The sequence below is a fragment of the Cervus canadensis genome, chromosome 25, assembly GCF_019320065.1.
Source record: "Cervus canadensis isolate Bull #8, Minnesota chromosome 25, ASM1932006v1, whole genome shotgun sequence".
Lineage (NCBI taxonomy): Eukaryota > Metazoa > Chordata > Mammalia > Artiodactyla > Cervidae > Cervus > Cervus canadensis.
The window spans coordinates 27,815,700-27,830,244 of record NC_057410.1 but is presented as its reverse complement, the minus strand read 5'-3'; the positions used below and the strand labels follow the sequence as shown (position 1 = coordinate 27,830,244).

General features: G+C 56.1%; 1 protein-coding gene across 3 annotated transcripts in view; it reads left to right on the top strand.

Moving 5' to 3' along the window:
• Window positions 1-876: 876 nt before the first annotated feature.
• FIGNL2 (fidgetin like 2) overlaps window positions 877-14,545 on the top strand; it is a 28,314-nt gene continuing 14,645 nt past the window's right edge. For 2 of the 3 annotated variants that reach the window (XM_043446981.1, XM_043446980.1), the window contains exon 1: window positions 877-1,196. Coding sequence is in view for 1 of the 3 variants with exons in the window: in XM_043446980.1 (XP_043302915.1) it covers window positions 1,189-1,196 (8 nt within the window). In the remaining 2 variants the exon portion in view is untranslated. Of the gene's footprint in view, window positions 1,197-6,579; window positions 13,155-14,545 lie in introns of those variants that run through there. The other variant, XM_043446982.1, reaches the window with a different exon arrangement.

Sequence of the window (14,545 nt, the reverse complement as noted above, 5' to 3'; positions counted from 1 at the left end):
GAGAAGGATGTACCTTTGGGACGCTAGGGTGTTCCCGGCACAGAGTGGACGCTTGCAATGTGTTGAATGAATGCACTCATCAGTGAACGCCTTTGGACAACTCTAAGCAGATCACATGTGCGGGATTCATCCTGCTTGGCTCAGTGTGGCTGCCGTCTTCTTGGGGAAAGCCCTCCAGTGAAGCCTGCAGTTTAGACATCACATCACACCCTCCATTGCCCACCTCCTGGGCTCTCGGTCTTCCCCCCGAACCCACCCCACTTGGAGTCCGCGAAGAGCAGTGGACTTGAGCTGCGTGTATCCCATCTGTGCATCCGGGCTGGCAAAGCCAACAGTTCACCTGCGGCAGGTGGGAGGGTGGGAATGAAAGAGTGAGTCCACCAGGCTTTGGCCGAGAGGCCGAGGCAGTCCAGGGAGTGGGGGTCGAAGGCAGCTAGCGGACGGGGCGGGCCGGGCCTGCTGTTTTCCCCTTTGCCCTTCGACCCAGGAAGCCGCTCACACCCGGCGGACACGCTCGGCCGCCCTACTGCTCAGTCCCGGCCTCCCGCTTCGGGGACCGCTCCCCACCCGGCCCGGCCTCCACCCCCACCCCAACTTCCCGCTCCAGCGGCCCAGGAGAGGCGGGGGCGGGCCTGAGAGTGGCGCAAGGACACTCCACACCAAGGGTCATTTGCGCTTTTTTCCCCTCGGTGGCTAATTTATTTTAGAGCTAGGGAGGAGAGGGGCGGGGCCAGGCCGGGCTGGTGGAGGGGAGGGGCCCGGCGAGCCTAGGGGAGATGGGGGCGGGGCGGGGGCGAGGAGGGGAGGGCGGGGAAGCGGCCGGGGGTGGGGAGGACCGGGGAAGGGGCGGGAGCTGGGGGAAGGGAGGGGCACTCGGGGAGGGGAGGAGCGGGGAAAGGGGAGGGGAGCAAAGGCCTGCGAGGGAGGGCGCTGGGGGCGGGCGAGGGGAGGCGGGGGTGGGGGTGGGGGTCCTGCCTGCGGGGGGAGCCGGGGCGGCCCCTTGTCCGGCCACCCCCACTGCCCAGTCCTGCTCCCGCCCGCGGCGGCCGCAGCAGCCGCAGCAGTAGCGGCTCCAGGATGGTGAGCGCCGCTGCCCCCCAGCCCCGGCCTGTCGCCCCCGGCCCGCGCCCCGGCCTCGGGGCCGGACGCCCCCTCAGGCCGCGCACACTCACCTAGGACCCGGCCGGGATGCCGAGGTACGAGGCCGCGGGCCCGGCGGGGGCAGGCACGGGAGCGCGCGGGCGGGCCGAGGTCAGGGGGTGGTGACCGTTCGGTCGGGGTGTCCGGAGCTTTGTCCGCGGGCGCGGGGCAGTGCGAGGGCCGGAGAGGGCGGGGGCTGCGGGTCGCGGGGTTCAACGAGGAGGGGGTCGAAGGGCAAGGCCAGCGAGAGACCCGGGCGGGTTCGTGGGAGCTGAGGGTCACTTCCCGGGGGGAGGGGGCGGGCAGGGAAGGGGCTCTCCTCTCCGCCGCCGACGGGCACCCTCTTCGCCGCCCCCTTTGGTGCGGAGGCTGCAGCAGTAGCGAGCGGCAGGCTCTGGGGGGAGCCTGCGGGATTGGGGGGTGGGGACCCAGAATTTGCGGGTTCGGGTCCCAGAAGGATCCAGTGTCCAGAGCCCGAGGGCCGGCCCGAGGCCCCTCCCACTCCGTCAGGTCTTTGTCCAGCGGCCCCTGTGTGTGAGGGAGGGGGGTGGGGACTGGGTTCCAGGCCCGGAGATTCCCCAGCATCGTGACGGGGCAGTGACAGGAGACTGAGGCCACTTGGGGCCCTGCGTCTCTCACGCCCACCCCCTGCCTTTCTTTTCTTCTGGTCCGGGAGAGCATAGCCCCCATCTCCGAGTCAGGGTGTTGCGGGAAGCCGCACTTACCTTTACCCCTGAGCTACAGGCTGCTAGGGAGAACCTCTAAGCTCCCGGCTCTCTCTCTAGAGCCCTTTAAACTTCCCCACTCCGAGAGCCCTCTCTTGGTCTACACAGAGATTCCCTTGCTAAGGACCCCGCTCTGTAGAGGGTCCTCCGTTAGGGTTGGGCACACAGTAGGTGCGCAGGAAATGTAGGCCTCCTCCTTGGGCCCCTCCAGTCCCGGTGGCCTCTTGGGCGGAGGAGGCCTGGGAAGGGGTCTGCGCGGGGGCGAGGGTAAGCGGCCTGGAGCCTGCGCCCAGCGGCAGCCAGGAGCCCGGAGCGGAGGGGTGGGTGGGCTGTTAAAGGGACGGTCACTAAATCAGGATTAGGCCGTGGGGCTGTCAGGCTGCCAGGCCCTGTCTCCATGGATACCTAATTTGGAGGAGAATAGAGGACGGAAGAATGTTTGCGTTGTCGTCCGCCAGGGCTGCAGAGGCTAAGCGGACTCCAGCCCTCGGCCAGGCAGCAAGGAATGGGGACCCGGTTCGAACCCCACTCTGGGCTGCGGCGGGGCGGGAGAACTTTTCGGTCTGGGGGCCCAGAGCCTTCCCTGAGGAGTTGCTGGAGTGGGCCAGGTGGTGCGGTGGTCCAAAGAACTCTGACCGTGCACAGGGAGCCCAGACCCTCCCCGAGTCCAACCTGAACCCCGGTGCATCCTCCTGGGAACGGCCGGGCTGGGGTTCCTCAGAGCCCCCCTCCCGGAGCTCCTAGCCGGGAGCAAACGCCGCCCTCCGCTGCTCCGTAGGCGGGGAGGACGGACGCTGGGCGGCTGGAGGTTGAGCGCGGCGGGACCTAGGCGCGCGCGGGTACCCGGCGGCCGCCAGAGCCGCGGGGCAGGGGGCGGGGCGGACTTCCTGGGGTGGGCGAGAAAGGGGCGGGGCTTGCCTGCCGGCCTCGCTCCGCCGGGTGACAGGCCTCGTAAATCCCCTTCTCCCATTTTTAACGCCATTTCATTTATTTCCACTTGATTCCTTGGGAGTCCGCAGCAACCACCGCTGTAAGGAGCGACCCTTGTGCCCTCCCTGTAATGTCTTCTTGAGGAAAGTCCTCTTGGGCCAAAGGGAATTAGCTCTGTGGGGACAGTGGAGTGGCTCCTGGGAGAGGCCCAGTGACCTCCACTTTTCAGGGGGACCCCCCCCCCATCTCAGGGGAAGAGGAGGGCTGAGAGACACATGGATGAGTTTGGTCTCCGAGGGCCTGCGGGGTTTTCTGGCCATGGTGTAAGGGTGGGCTGGGCTGAGGATGGGTGAGTGGACAAGTCCAGTGCTCCGCCTGGAACGGGGCAGGAGAGGGACCCGACCCTAGTGTAGTGTTCTCAGAGCCTTGCTCTCGGTCATCCATGGCCGCAGCTTTTTATGGAGCAAGAATCCCCTCCCCTCCCCTGCCTGGGCTGCCGCTTTATTGCAGAGACCTCAGACTCTCTCCACGCAATTTCACGCCTCTCTGCCTTTGCTCTTGCTGTTCCCTCAGCCAAATGCCTTCCCATTGTCCCTGTCTCTCCACAGCCTCCTCATTCTTCAAGGCCCGACTCGGATGCCACACTTCCCCCATGTAGCCTCCCCCAGAGCCCCCAGCTCCAGTCACTCACTCCTCCCTGCATGTTCTCCTAGCCCTGCACCTGTGCCTCCCGTCAGCCTCGGAGGCTGTGTTGGCACTAGGCTTTGCCTCACGGAGGCCAAGGATGTGGCGTATACTTCCTGGCGCCCCATCCCCACTGGGCTTGGCACTTTGTAGGTGCTCCATAAATATTTGTTGGTTGAATAAAAGGGTTTTTGTAAGGGCAGCCTGCAAACCATGGCTTTCCAGGCAAATAGCTCTGTGCTGCTGGGTGGGTGGAGGTCCCTGGGTGGGTCTCTTCCTCCTCCTCCTGGCCAACCCTCCCCCACCCCCAAGTCCAGGAGGACTTTGCCCCTTCCTTTCCCCACAGACCAGCATTCTTTCTCTGCCATTATCATCCTGTTAAACAGAGAGGCCAGTCAGGATCCATATGGATCACATTAACAATTGCTTATTATCTGGGCCAGGACTGCCCCCACTCTCCACCCCCAGCTCCTACTGCTGCAGTTGCTGGACCCTTAGGAACCCAGCTTCCCCCTCCCCCACCATTGGTCAGCCAGGGATTGCAGGGGACAGGCTGATCTCCCTTACCCTCCCTGTGTCTTCTATTTAATTTGCTTCTTCTTGACTTGGCTGGCTCCTCTACCTGATTTAATGAAAACTAGTTTCCCCATGGGAGCATGGCTCAGTGAAGTTACAGGGTTGCTGAGGAGAGGGGTGGACCTGAGTTCAGATACACCTGTGGTCCAAAACACTGAGAGCTTCTGCCTTCCAGTGAACGGAGGCTGTGGGCTGCGGTAGGCCCCAAAGGACTGACTGTGGGGTATACTGGTATATTTTGCCATCTCAGCCCTGAGCTGGCCCTGCTCCCTTTTGGGAGCTGGCAGGCTAGCAAGGAAGATGAAGACAGGAGAGACCCTGCGCAACTGTGTGGGTCCCCACCTTGTGTTTCAGTCGAAGAATCAAGAAATTCAAGAGTGGCTGCTGAGTTAGCTTTGAAGGATGAGGAGTGGAGTTTCTGTTTAAATGCATATAGCCCAAGATGGAATGGAAGGGATCTTCAAGATTACCAGGCTCCACCCCAACCAGGCCTGGGTTCATAACTTTTTTTGATTTACAGACCCCCTCAGAAGGACCAACAAAAGCCATCCCCAGAAAAATCCACTTTTATCAGCTGACACCAGACTTTGCATTCTGCTTTAAAGGGCTCTTGGACCCCCTGAACCCCACGGGGTCTGTGCATCAAGAACCCCTTGCCCTAGTCCAGACCCCCCTGAAGGGCTGAGAGCAGAGTGAGGCCTAGAGCCCAGTATTCTTGCCCTTCACTCTGTGCTTTCTCCATGGCCTGAGGACAGGATGAGCCAAGAGACCAGGGGTATGGGATAGAACTGCTGGGCCCAACTTTGAGTGGGAAAGGTTCACCCTGCCTGGGTCAGGCTATGGGCCAGTCATCTCATCTCTGAGTGTGTCACCTGGAGTGAGGAGATCCAGGGGTTAATTTGTTTCAGGACCCACTCATGCCAAGGATGAGTGACAAGAGAGTCCAGCTCTTCTTTGAGCATTCTCTTAAGTGTCTTGATGAATCATAGCTAACACATAGAACTTATGTGTATATCTTATTCGATATCTCATCAATGAATTACAACTAATTATGGCACTCTCCTTGTAAGCATTTTTGTGACAGTTAAATGAGGCAGGAGCCACAAGCCCTGAGCTCCAGTCTTGAAGGACTATGGGCCTGTGAGGGTCTGGTTAGAAATGCAGTGGACAGCGCTCAGGGCTATACAGACCTTTCTTGATTTATGATAGGGTTATGTCCTGATAAATGCATCATAAGTTGAAAATATTTATAGGTCAAAAACACATTTAATACACCTAACCTACTGAACAGGCTTCCCTGGTAGCTCAGATGGTAAAGAATCCACCTACAACGTGGGAGACCTGGATTCGATCCCTGGGTTTGGAAGATCCCTTGGAGGAGGGCATGACAACCCTCCTTGCCTGGAGAATCCCATGGATAGAGGAGCCTGGTGGGCTACAGTCCATGATGTTGTGAAGAGTTGGACATGACTGAGTGACAGCACAGCACAGCACAACCTACTGAACATCATAGCTTAGCCTGGCCGACCTTACAGGTGATCAGGAATACTTACGTTAGCCTAAAGTTGGGCAAAATCATCTAACACAAAACCTACTTTATAATAGTGTTCAGTATCTCATGTTAGTTATTGCAGACTGTACTGAAAGCGAAAAACAGAATGGCTTAATGGGTGCAAAATAGTTGTGAGTGTATCACTTGTTTACCCTTGTGATGGCATGACTGACTGGGAGCTGCACCTCATTGCCACTGTCTGGCATCACAGGAGAGGATCCTACTGTGTATCACTAGTCTGGGAAAATATCAACATCCACAATTCAAAGTGTGGTTTCTACTGGGTGAATAGCACAGCATTGTAAAGTCAAAAAGTTTTAAGTCAAACTATCATGGGTTGGGACTGTCTTTGATTACTACTGATGTTGACATTTTCCTGCTTGAGCCAGTCAAGGAGAAGGGACTGCAGTGGAGCCACCTAGGTGCCTTGCTCTCTTTTCCTTTGTACTGAGAAGGCATGGACAGTCAGCCTTTGCAGTTCACCTTGGGGACTAGTGGTGAGGTGGACAGTTCTCAGTGAATGGGAGCATTAGTCAGTGGCTTCAATCCAGCCTCCATAGGCCCCATCCTCAATTTATGATGATCATTCTTGCCTCCCACCCAAGGGGCCAACCCCTGGGTTGCAGTGATCCTGCCAGTCATGTCCGACTCTTTGCAACCCCATGTACTACAGTATGCCAGGCTTCCCTGTGTATCACCAGCTCCCAGAGCTTGCTCAAACTCACGTCCATCGAGTCAGTGATGCCATCCACTATCTCATCCTCTGTTGTCTCCTTCTCCTCCTGCCTTCAGTCTTTCCCAGCATCAGGGTCTTTCCCAATGAGTCAGTTCTTTAGGTGGCCAAAGTATTGGAGTTTCAGCTTCAGTATCAGTCCTTCCAATGAATATTCAGGACTGATTTCCCTTAGGATTGACTGGTTTGATCTCCTTGCTGTCCAAGGGACTCTCAAGAGTCTTCTCCAACACCACCATTCAAAAGCATTAATTCTACGGTGCTCAGCCTTCTTTATGGCCCAACTCTCACATCCATACGTGACTATTGGCAAAACTATAGCTTTGACTAGACCCTGCCACTAGACAGGTCTAATTGCATGGAGAAGTCACATACTCTGTGTCTCAACATCTTCATCTGCAGAAGGGGGATAAGAACACTGGCGAGTGAGCTTGTAGGTAATAGAGGCCTTGGTTTCACATAATGTGCTCTTTGTCTCTGAAGTACATGCCTACCTCTGGTGACCTTTTCAGTGACTCAGAACCCATGCAGGGAACCTCCTCCCAGCACAGGAGGAAGGAGAAAAAGAGGACATGTATGTGAAAGTTCTGGCCCAGGGCAGGGCTTGCCCTGGCCATCTTTGAAGTTCTCTCCAAAGCCGAGTTCAGGCAGTAGGGGGCTCAGGAGTGGGTGAGAGGAGAAGCAACTTGGCTACTACCTCTGGAGTCCCTCCAGCTCCCCTCACTGTCTGGAAGACCCAGGCCACCTGACCCCAGCCCGGTGCTGGGATTAGTCAATCGGGGATGGAGGGGAAGACGTGACAAAGAGACTACATTTTACTCTAACAAACCAGTGTCGAACACCTGCTGGGTCCTGGCACTGTGCCAGGTCCTGGGTGTATCTCAGCCAGGCTCCCAAGGGTGCCCAGCCACGGCCAGGATTCCTGGGCCCCTGAGACTCCACACACACTCGCCGTGCACCTGAGTGGAGCTATCATGCCTTGAATCTCCCGGAGCCACCCTCCGCTTCCTGTGCGGCCTGGGAGGAGCAGAGCACATCTGCAGGCAGCCCTGGCCCTGTTCGCTTTGCTGCAGGCCCCTGCGTGAAGCCCAGCCACACTCCCCATACACTCTGCAGGGCCCTGAGCCAGGCCTGAATACTTTATCCGAGTAGCCATTCATCCAAGGCTTCCCTGGTGGCTCAGACAGTAAAGAATCTGCCTGCAACGCGGGAGACTCATGTTCGATCCCTGGATCAGGAAGATCCCCTGGAGAAGGGAATGTTAACCCACTCCAGTATTCTTGCCTGGAGAATTCCATGGACAGAGGAGCCTGGTGGGCTACGGTCGGTCCATGGGGTTGCAAAGAGTTGGACACGACTGAGTGACTGTCACTCACTCAGTCTTTCATCCAGTGAGCGTTATTTCTAACGTGGTCCCACTTTCAAGGAGATTATAAGACAGTCAGGGACCAGTGGGCAGGCCAAAGGACAGGCTGAGCTTTGAGAGCCACACTCCTGGTTTTCCCTGCATAGAAGGGAGCCACTGAGGGTGGTTGAGCTGGGAGTGGTGGACGGGCCTCAGGATGGGCTGAGGGGAGACTTGTGCAAGAGACTGGTTCCTTCACAGCAGGGCCTTGCATCATTGGCAGACTCCCCAAGAGACTTCTTTTCCCCAAGGGGGCCTTTCATAGGTGACAGAGGTGCTAATTTAGTGGGAATTAAGAAACTGGGAAAGTCCACCTGCTGCTGACTGGCCTACTGGGCCCTTGGATGCTTGAGAGTCTGGGGTGTTATCTTCTTCTTTCAAGCCAGCAGCGGAAAGAAACTAGTGAGATTTGGGTTATACTGAAAAATGACACCTCCCCACCTCATCATGTTCTTCCACACCTACCCGGTCTGCCTGAAGGTTTCTGTCAGGGCAGAGGGGCTCCAGGGAACTCTGGCCATCAGGGGGTATCACTGCTCCCAGCCATCTCCTCAGAGAGACAGTAGCCACTGGTGGCCAGTGACACTCATCCCTTTATGAAGAGGCTCCTTTTCCAAGTAGACTTTGTCCTGTGTGGGATGGCCATTCTCCTATCTTTGTCTTCCACACTGTAGCCCTCTTCAGGCCAGAGTCTCGGGGCCTCAACCCCTTGTTGGGAGAGTGGAAACTGTCTCATAGGGGTAGGGTGGCCAAGAGTTCAGTTTCTGGACTTGCTGGGTTTGTAGTGTCTATTAGACATGTAAGTGGGAATGACCCAGAAAAACTGCAAAGGAGCCCATCAACCTGCCTGGAAGTGCCCCTCCCAATAGACAATTTCTCATGTTGAATGCCTCTACTGATGGGGAGCTCATCACTTTTAGAGAACCCACATGTTATCAGACAGCTAACATTAAGCCCCAAATCTTTCATGGCAAATTCAACTTATTTGAGGATGGTGGGAAGGGGGACAGGTGGGGAGGGGCTGCACAGAGCTGCCACCCAGAGATGGCTCAGGTATTCAGAAATATTTGATCCCCAGAAGTCTCTCCCTCCGAGTAAATACTCCCCATTCCCTAGTCATGGTCTGCTGCAGCTCGCTGCCTCTCTGATCCCTCTCCTTAGGGCTGTGACTATAACCAGGGTCTGGGGTCTCAGACCTGCAAGGACTTACTTGGTGCCAAAGTAAAGTATGGACAAGTTAACTGTGCCTCAGTTTCCTCCTCTGGGAGTTGTTGTGAGGATTACACCAGCTCCTGTGCTTCCAGCAGTGCTCGGCTCTTGTGTTGGGATCTCAAACTGGCACAGACAGGAGTTGCCGTGGCTGTCTGGTCTTTGCCTAGCACCGTCCCCCCACCCCAGCTCCTCTTTCTCTCTCTGTTCCTGTGGCCCTGCAGGTGTGGGGGCCACCCCCTTGAGGACAGCCCTGCCCACTCACACCCAGGTAGACCGGCCAGGCTGCATAGCTGGAGTTACTCAGCTTGGCTCCCCCAGGGCTGGGAAGGGAAAAGAAGCAGGCAGAGGCAGCCACTGGGGAATCCAGGGTGGGCTGCCTGGGCCTGCCCCCTTACCACTGCTGGCCAGGCCGGTGGGGGCATCTGCTCTCACCGACCCCTATGCAGGGGTGGGGAGGCTATATATGGGGCTCCGGAAGGTGGGGTCACCCAGACTTTAAAGCTTAAGCTTTTTGGAGATCACGTGCCACCCAAACTGACTCAAGCCAACTTTGGATCCTAAACCAGGCTGTGGGGAGGAGGTGGGGTTTGAGAGGGGGGCCTTTGTCTGTTTGGCTAAGACCCGTGGTCCACGATCCCTGAGAAGTTCAGGAATGGAGCTGTATTCCAATGTTATTAGTTCCCTTTGTAGCTCCATGTTTTTAAAAGTTCTACCCCCTACAGCTTTATTAAGGTGTAATTGACAAAGTAGTCCTGTGTATCATTTTTTACAAATTGAAGTGTAATCGACATAGATCACTGTGTTAGTTTCAGGTATACGCATAATGATTTGATGTTTGTGTATATGAAGAGATGGTCACCACAATACGTCTAGCTAACATCTGTCACCATATGTAGTTACACCTTTTTTTCTCTTGTGTATTTTTATCTTATGTATTGACAAGTAATTTTGAGAATAGGCCATGGGTTTACTAGGCTGCACAAGGGGCCTATGACTGAAAACTGGTCAAGAGGCCTGCCTGTAGACAGGAAAAGTATGGCTCAGGATGAAGTTGGGTCTGGCACGGAGGGCTCTCAAGAGGGACCTTAAGGGGCATGTGGCTTATCTAGGCAATTTCCAAGTAGCACAAAGGACAGAAGAGACAGCAGGGTCTTGGGGCTCCCCTCTTTATTGGCAGAGGAGGAGTAGGTGAGAGGTGCCCCAGGATGCAGGGCAGCAGGGCCAGGGGTGAGGCTAGGACATCCAGGGAAGCTCTGGTCTGGGACTCAGGCCCCCCGCCCCCACAGTCATACCCAAGAGTGGAGAGCCAAGGGGCCTCACACAGCAGGGCAGAGCCCCCCTTCTCAGGAGGCCCAGCTGGGAGGCTGCAGTTCTCTCCAGGGGGTCCCTTGTTCCACTGGGTCCTTTTGGTGTCAGAGATCCTCCCCCATCCCTGGCCCTCTTCCAGGTAGTCCTGAAAGTACCACTCTTCTTCCATTGCCTTCATACTGGCCTGGGGGCATGCTGGGATATGCTGGGTCCTCTGTTTCACAGTGGAGGAAACAGAGAGGTTTAGACACCTACCCCACATCTCTGAGGCTGACCCACTCCCCGAATCATCTGAGCCCCGAAGGAGGTGGGACTGTGACCTACAGATGGACCCCTGGGCTCAGAGACCCACCCCCCTAGTCTCAGGTCAGTCCAGATACCTGAATAACTCAAGTCACTCATGAGACCAGGCTGCATTTGAGGGTCCCTGGAAGCAGCCAGTGAAGGTGAGAAAAGGAGAAAGAAGGGAAGGAGTGTGTTCTGCTGTCCAGTGGGCTTGCACCATAATCCCCTCCTAGCAGTCTGTTGGGGGTACTCAATGACGTCATGAAGATCAAGACCCCGGCCCAGGATGCAATGACCTCTGGAAGATAATAGCCTGACCCTCCAGCCCTGGAAAACACAGACATAGAGTGGGCCCTCCTTCCCTTTCTGTCCTGCCCCAGGGCCCAGGAGTTGAAGTCCACCCTAACCTGCTCCAGAGCAGCTCAAGTAGTGAGAAGGGCATGTGGTGGGGTGGACTGTGCTGTCCTTAAAGCAGTTATCAGCCCCAAAGATTCGCTTTTTTTGGCCTCCATGAAAACTCTATTTGCTCAATACGGTGCCTCACACAGACCTGGGAAGAAGCCCATCGGCTTTGCTGACCTTCACTGAGGGGCAAGCAACTGATACCCTGGAACCTCCCAGAGCTGTAGGTGGTTTAAAAGAGGATGCCTATGAATCAGAACGATTTTCTGTTGCTGAAGTTTCAGGCAGCCTAAGTAAAGCAAACCAAACTGAGGCAGGCAGAGACAAACTGGGTTTTCTTTAGAGGAAGGGGCAAGGGTGATAACTGGGCCAGTTCTCCCTACCTGGTGTCTCCAGGAAGATGAATTGGGGACAGGAAACCAGTATCCCCTGCCCCGTGTTTCTGGATATCTCCCAGCCCGGGGAAGGGGTGAGATTATGTGGCTGGAAGGAAAGGTCTCTGAGCATCTCCCAGCAGCTCCAGCCGTCAGGAAGGTAAGAGAAAACATGATGGAGGCGCTGTCGGAAAGAAAGGGCTGGGTAGCAGAGCAGAGCTGGAAAAGTGATTAGTAGCTCTGTGATGAGGCTGAAATCAGCCCCAGCGGCCCCGGGGTAGCTCAGGAGAGAAAAAGAGCTGTCATTCATGGAAGGCAGACCTGAGAAGCTCCCCCAAAGGCAGCCAGAACCCAGGGGGTACAGGGTGGTCCCCAAGCCCTGGGGACAGATGCCCTTCATGGAGCTGGGAGTAGGACTGAGTCTGCTACTCAGATAAAGCACTGGCTGCCCGTGTCCCTGGTCCTGCACCCCAGGACCTTCTGCAGGAGTGAGGCAAGCCCGGGAGCCATGCCCAACCTTCTAGGGGAGTAGATGGGCTGTTTGATCAGTGAGTGTGTAAATTGGGATTTTATGGATCGCTTATTCACTGCTGGAGCTGGGGCCCCCAAATTCCTCTGTGCCCCAGAATGCTTAATTTAGTCCTGAGCTTTCCCCTGGGAGAGGACGGAGGACAGCTCCCCACAGGCCCCCTCCCCTCCTGCTGTGTCTCCTCCCAAGGCCCCAGGCTTTGTCATTGCAGGTTGAGCGGTTCAAATGTGCTAATACACTCCCTGGGGGTCACTGGACAGTGGGACTTACCCTTCAGTGCTGTGATTGGCCAGAGAGACCATGGGAGGGAGGTTCATGGCAGCAGCTGGGAGTGTGTGTGTGTGTGTGTGTGTGTGCATGCACTCACACATGCTTGCTGTGCGCCTGTTTGAGGGGAGGGGTTTGGGGGGTGTCCGTCCTGCTCAGACCACTGGGCAGAGACAAAGGATCTTCATCTAACCTGCAACGAGGATTAAGTCCAGAACAAGCCACATGCCTACCTGGTCAAGCTGGTTAGGGAGCCCACCTGTCTGTCTGCATCCTCTTATTACATCTTGACGTGGTGGGACTTACTCAGTGTACACTGAATGGATGGATGGATGAGTGACCACAAGATGGACTGCATTTTTAACTGGGGTTGTGTGTGCTCGAATGATTCAGCATCTACAGATTCCTAAATCTGCCCCTAGGATTCCTAAGTATCTCCCCTTCCTCTCACTGCTGACACAAGGCCGGACCTGAAGGACTGACCAGGCCTCGGGGGACACAGCTGTGACCCCCAGACTCTGTTGCCACTGGAGAGTGCTTTTGCCGTGGTCAGCTTTTCCCCTGCCGGCCCCCATCTGTCCATGGCATTTGTGATGAGGATGAGGATGGTAGGGGAGGGGGGACCGGTGTCGAGCAGTTGATGGGGGAGGGAAGGAGGCACAGCCCGAAGGGCTGGATGACAAACTGCCCTGTCCTACTGTCCTCTCCTCCTCTCCAGCCTGCCCCTCCTCTCCTGATGGCAGGCGGGACAGGCTAAGCTGGCGGGAAATGCTTGGTCTAGTTAGTTTTCTGCCCTTCCTCCCTGGCTCCTGGGGAAGCTGGAGTCCTGAGCAACAGAATCCCAAGTCCTAGGGATGTCTTACCTGGAGACCCTAAGAAATGAGAGTTCAAGAGAAGCCGGCGGAGGCTCCAGCTATAGCGTGAAGCACCCCAGCTGCAGAACCGATCCTGGCTGAGATGAAAGCAGTGCTGTCCTGAGGAACTTTCTGCAGTGGTGGGGACGTTCGTGGGTACCACCACTCCATGTGACTAGTGAGTGCTTAGGGTGTGGTGAGTGCTATTGAACCGAATTCTTAATTGAATTTCACTTCAATAATATATTTTTATTTTTAAATAATAGTCATAATAAATTATTTCATTTAGAATAATTGATACATTTTAATGAATTTACATTTAAATAGTTCCCCACAGCTAACGGCTGTGATGCACAGGATTAGAGGCTGTGTTCAGAGATGGAAGCCAGGCTCTTGCGTGCAGAGCCCTTCCTGCCTGTGTGGACCTTAGGCGGGGTTCTTCCCAGGGTGCAGTGCCCTCTCCCCAGTCTGTCAGAGCACCCCAGCCCCAGGGTGGATCATCTGCTCCTGTGGGTAGCTGAGTGGCCCTTAGGAGGTCCTGGCCAATGAGAGGGCCCAATACCCAGGGACAGACCCACAGCCCAGAATGGGAAAGGAGTGGCTTCTGGAGCTCTAGACTTTGAGGCATCTTAGAACTTCCTTGGGGGTGTCAGTCCTAGAAGGCTTCCTGGAAGAGGGAGTGGGGAGTGGGCTGGGGCTTGTGCCTTAGAGCCTAGCCCTGCGTTTGGTGCCCAGACACCTTGGCCAAGACTGGGTGAGGGAGGGGCTGGCAGCATAGGCTCAGAGTCCCAGCTTCCCTGCTTACTAGCTGTCGTGACCTTGGGAGAATCAGCCCCCCTTCTCTGAGCCTTCATTTTGTCTTCTGTAAAATGGGGAGAATGCTCCTATCTAGCAGGGAAGCTGTGAGGATAAAACTGAATGGCAGTTATTAAAAGTTCTTTGCAAACACTAAGAGGATGGTAGAAAGGGAAGGTTTACCCTCAAGGGTGCTGGGCCCCTGGCCTGGCCTCTCAAGATCACAACAGATGGTCATAGCTTGTCTGTGGCCCTGACCGCGGACACAGGCAGGGATTTCTGCACTCTCCCCTCCCCCCAGCGCATGTGCACACACACAACCCAGATGGGGGCCACTTGGCTAGCCTCCTGCTGTTTGGCATTTGACATATGAGGAGTCCAGGGCCAGAGCACAACCCCCCCACCCCAGCCACCCCCATCCCAGAGAGGAGCCAGGCTGGCGGGGAGGCCTTACTACCTCAAGGAAGCAGGATCCCAAGGGCCCTGATCTCTTTACCATGTGTCCGGTGGCCTTTGATGGGAATTCCATTGCCCCTTTTGTCCCCTCTCAGAGGCCTGGCTGGGGAAAGAGAGAAGGAGGAAGATTTTTTTTTTTTGGAAAAAAGAAAAAAGCCAGGTGGGGTCCCTGGGGGCTACTGGGCTGAGTGCCCTTCAGCTCCAGTCAGATCAGGGCTGGGTATTTCCTCTGGTGTTCACAGACACGAATTCCCCTGTCCACGCCTGAAGAAGTTCCCTGGCTTTGCCTCTTGCTACTCTCAACAGCTGGTGTGGGCT